Raw genomic sequence first — 4772 nt, 5'->3', positions numbered from 1 at the left:
AAAAAAAAAAAAAAAAAAAAAAAAAAGAAATATCCTTCAAATCTAGAAGGAATGTAAGGTTTTGGCCTGACATTAATATAAACCCTACAATTTTTTCTGTTTCCTCAAGGTATCTTTATCTTTCCTGCTAATCTCTCTTTCCTACTCTCCCTTCTCCTTCCCTTCAAGGAATCTCTCCCTTCTTCCTTTTTTGTGAGGTGAGGTTTCATTCAGTAAGTTGACCAGGCTGGTCTTGAACTCCTAGGCTTAAATGATCTTCCTGAATTAGTCTCTCAAATAGCTGGGGCATTAGGTGTCAAACTATTAGAATGGCCAGTGCATTCCCTTTTCAACATATTTCTGTTTTACATTTAAGGTGAGTCTATTGGGCTGGGCTGTTGGCTAGAGATAGACAGCAAGCTCAGTACGTGTGAGGGGATGGGCTCACTCCCTGGCATCACCGAGTCATAATAATAATAGTAGTGATAGATAGAAGTTTCTTGGAACAATGTTGAAATATTTTAATGAAGGACTTTGTGGTTGCTGTTATTAGAGAAGTTTAATAATTTTATGTTGCTGTATTTTTATGGTAATTCTTATAACATCAAGATCTGGGTTTTTTTTTTTTGTATTATGTTGATTGTTATTCAATTAAGATTTGTCTTTTTTGTGGCTATACTCATTTTGAGTTGTATCTTGAACATTTGTGTATTATGAAACTCTGGTTCCTACCTAAGTCTGTTATTCCTAGCCACTTGTGGAAGAGCAGGAATTCTGTTTGCTGATAGTAAGTTTGTATATGACAGGGCTGGCCAACAGGGCTCTACCCCAGAGTCCCTGTCTGCAGATTCTGTTGTGGGAGGCAGGAACCACCACCTCTACTCTCATTAGCTCGGGTGCTGAGAGTCAACAAGGCTTTCCTCACAGATTACACAGTACATGGCCGGAATGGTAACAGTTTTTAGGTCAGCTTTCTTTAGTTGTTTGGCTAGCGAACCTGAGTTTTCCTCGGCTGTTTTGTTGTTCTACTCTGGTGGCAGTTCCAGTTTATATGGTGCTGTAGCACTTGACTATAGAATACAAAGGTCAGCAAGAATATCCAAGAGTTCAGGGCTAACCCATCCCTCAGACCTAAATCAGTGTTGCCCTGTTTTCTTCAGCCCGAGTTTTCTGGAAGATGCCTCTGTCTTTGGCTTGTTTTGTGGTTGTTGACTTTTTTTGCTGTCCTTGTTGCAGCTAGGAGGAAGCTTGTCTTGTTTGGAACCTCTGTCTCTTGTTGGATATTAGTTTCTGTACTTTTAAAACTTGATTAACTTCCCCTGTTTGTTTTGTTTTTCAGACAAATGAAGAGAAAACAATGTCTGCCAACCTAAAATATCTTTCCTTGGGAATTTTGGTGTTTCAGACTACCAGTCTGGTTCTAACGATGCGGTATTCTAGGACTTTAAAAGAGGAGGGGCCTCGTTATCTGTCTTCTACAGCAGTGGTTGTGGCTGAATTTTTGAAGATAATGGCCTGCATCTTTTTAGTCTACAAAGACAGTAGTAGGTATCTAGGGTGATTTTTTCCCTTTTAATTTATGTGATTGGTTTAATTTTTATATATGTGAATATAATTGTAACTATACATTTGATCATATGAACAGCTTTAAGCTTAAACAGTTTAAAGCTGTTTGTATTATTTAATTTCCCTAGACCTAACATTCCAATATTTTTGAAAGAATTATTAAGACAGGGCTCAAGGGGATGGCCCAACTGGCAAAATACTTACTATACAAGTGTGAAGACTTGAGTTTGGATCTTCAGCACCCACAAAAGTGGCTGCATATGGTAGTGTGAGTTTGTCATTTCAGCATTGTGAGGTGGAAATAGGAGGATCCCAGGAGCTACCTGACAAGTTTGAGGTTTAGTGAGAGACCTTGTCTAAAATAAGGTAAGGAGCCACTTAGAAAGACAGCCATCATCAACTCTTATGCACACATGCACATGCACACTCAGACACACATGCACAATTGTGTTAGTACCACTTTTGGCTTGTACTAAAACTACAGACTGTAACACAATCCATGCCCAGTTCCTGCTGTGAGTATGAATCCTAGTTGCACTTACAGTTCATTAATTTGAGAAGAACTGGATTCTCTAGTGCTTTGTTTGACTTTTAAAGTAGAGTAATTCTTTACTAAAGACTTTGCTGGTTACACTGACTAATCCAACAGTGAGTCAACTCATTTGGTACAGTTTAAAGCTGTTCATTGGGATATAAATTATGAACTGCATAGCTGTTGTTCTGTGGTTCCAGAGATTGAACCTTGGTGTCTTAGTCAGGGTTTCTATTCCTGCACAAACATCATGACCAAGAAGCAAGTTGGGGAGGAAAGGGTTTATTCGGCTTTCACTTCCACACTGCTGTTCATCACCAAAGGAAGTCAGGACTGGAACTCAAGCAGGGCAAGGAGCAGGAGCTAATACAGAAGCCATGGAGGGATGTTCCTTACTGGCTTGCTCAGGCTGCTCTCTTATAGAACCAAGACTACCAGCCCAGAGATGGTCCCACCCACAAGGGGCCTTTTCCCCCTTGATCACTAATTGAGAAAATGCCTTACAGTTGTATCTCATGGAGGCATTTCCTCAACTGAAGCTCCTTTCTCTGTGATAACTCCAGCTGTATCAAGTTGACACAAAACTAGCCAGTACACTTGGGCTTTGCATATCCTAAGCATATGCACTTGTTCTACCATGAGTACATTCCAGCCTCAACTTGGCCTTTTGCAGGCAGAGTTTTAGAGTATTCAATTGTAATTTTTGTTTTTCTTTCTTGAGACAGTGCCTTACTATATCATTCAAGCTGGCCATAAATTCTTGATCATTCTATCTTAGTCTACTATATGCTAGCTTATAATTGATTGTTACTGGCTTTAATTTTTAAGTTGTGATAATGTGTGTGCAAGTGTGTGTGCGTGTGTATGTGAGGTTTTGTTATTCTAACTGCATTTTTACATTTACAATATTGTACACCTATCACTGTTTCCAAAGCTTTCTCAATACAACTGAGCAGAAATTCTATATGACTATTAAGTAGTAACTCCTCATTCACCTTTCCTCCAGTTCTTGGTAACCTCTGACTTAGATTCTGCTTCTGAATTTACCTATTCTAGATATTTAATTAAGGTGGGTTATATAATGCCTATTCTCTTATGTCTGGCTTAGCTCACTAGCATAATATTTTCAAACCTCATGTGTTAGATTTTTTTTTTTACATACTATATAGTATACAATGTATACTTTTTTCTTAATGATGTGTTGATAGCCACTGGTTATTTCTACCTTTTGGCTACCGTGAACCCTGTTGGAAGAAACAGTGGCTACTGCTGCAGTAGCTGTACAGGTATATTTGGGTGGGGGCTATGCGTTTATATCCCCTTCCCACCACCAAAGCAGAATTGCTGGGTCATTGTCATCTGGTTGTTCTTCATATACATCTTTTTAAAAGAAATGTATTGCATATATGTATGTGGTGGGTGTGCACGTGCCATGGCATGTGAGTGTAGGTCAAAGGACAACTTGTGGGAATCTGTTCTGTTCTTGCTCCATGTGAGTCCCAGAGATTAAATGAGGGTCATCAGGTTTGGTGGCAAGTGCTATTATCCAGTGAAGTCATTTTGCAAGTCCTCTTTGATTACTTTTTAGGGAATTATCAAACTTTTCCACTATTCTGTTTTGCTTTATTATTTTTTCATTGCATTTTATTTATTGTGAGAGGGAGGTATGAGTATGTGCCATTGCGCAAGTGTGGAGGTCAGAGGACTGACTACATGTAGGAATCAGTTCTCGTTTCTACCATATAGATCCTGGAGCTTGAACTGATTGTCAGGCCTGGCAGCTAGCACCTTTACCACACCTACTGGATTATCTTGCCAACCTCCATTTTATATTGTTACTAGCAGTATATGAAGTTTCTATTTTCTCACCATGTTTTTCTTCCTGACTATCATATTTTCTGTTAGTGTGTGTGTGTTCAAATCTACAGCCTTATATATATCAGACAAATGGCTATACCCTGAGTTGTGACCCAGACCCTACCTACCCTTTCTTATAGCCATTCTGGGTATGAAGAGGTACTTCAATGTGATTTTGACTTGCATGCCTCTATTCATTAATAGTGATGAACATTTGATATGACTTGACTAGTACTTTTTTTTTATGTGAAGATTAGGAAAGAGGGTGGATACAGTTTTAAGAATGATTTGTAGGTTTTTAGATTAAATTGTTGTTTATGTAGGTATGGCAGTAAAAGATACAGGGAAGATATATTTGGGGATAAATCAAATGACTTCCTTTTGATTCATGTTAAGTTGGAAATACCTATAAAGCACTTAAAGCCAAGGATAAGACCAGGTTATGTATACACTAGAGAAAAAGGAGACTGAAAAATATGCTAGCTTATTCCCAGCACTCAGAGGCTTCATATAGATGAGCTCTCAGCAGGACAGGAAGTCATGACAATGGCAGGAAGGCGGAGAGGTTACTTTGTGTTGCTAAGGTCTCGATATTACAAGTACCTACTACATTTAACACTGGAGCTAGGAAACCTTTAACAAGAATAGTTGCATTGTGGCTAAATGTGGTGAAACCAGCTTTCAGTGAGCTTAAGCATGACTAGCTGTCTGTACACGGCATACCAACATAAATTCCAGGGCTGGGAAAGTTGTTTAGTTGGTACTTGATAGCTAAGTTGTGGGGGTTGAAGAGATGGCTCAGGGGTTAAGAGCACCGGTTATTCTTTTTTTTTTTTTT

General features: G+C 38.8%; 1 protein-coding gene across 1 annotated transcript in view; it reads left to right on the top strand.

Moving 5' to 3' along the window:
- Slc35a3 (solute carrier family 35 member A3) overlaps positions 1-4772 on the top strand; it is a 41630-nt gene that overhangs the window by 17619 nt on the left and 19239 nt on the right. The window contains exon 2 of the mRNA XM_021158446.2: positions 1319-1523. Coding sequence (XP_021014105.1) covers positions 1337-1523 — 187 coding nt within the window. The 5' untranslated portion in view covers positions 1319-1336. The remainder of the gene's footprint in view (positions 1-1318; positions 1524-4772) is intronic.

This window comes from Mus caroli, chromosome 3 (genome assembly GCF_900094665.2).
Source record: "Mus caroli chromosome 3, CAROLI_EIJ_v1.1, whole genome shotgun sequence".
Lineage (NCBI taxonomy): Eukaryota > Metazoa > Chordata > Mammalia > Rodentia > Muridae > Mus > Mus caroli.
The sequence above is the reverse complement of the archived record's forward strand: the minus strand, read 5'-3'. Positions and strand labels throughout refer to the sequence as shown.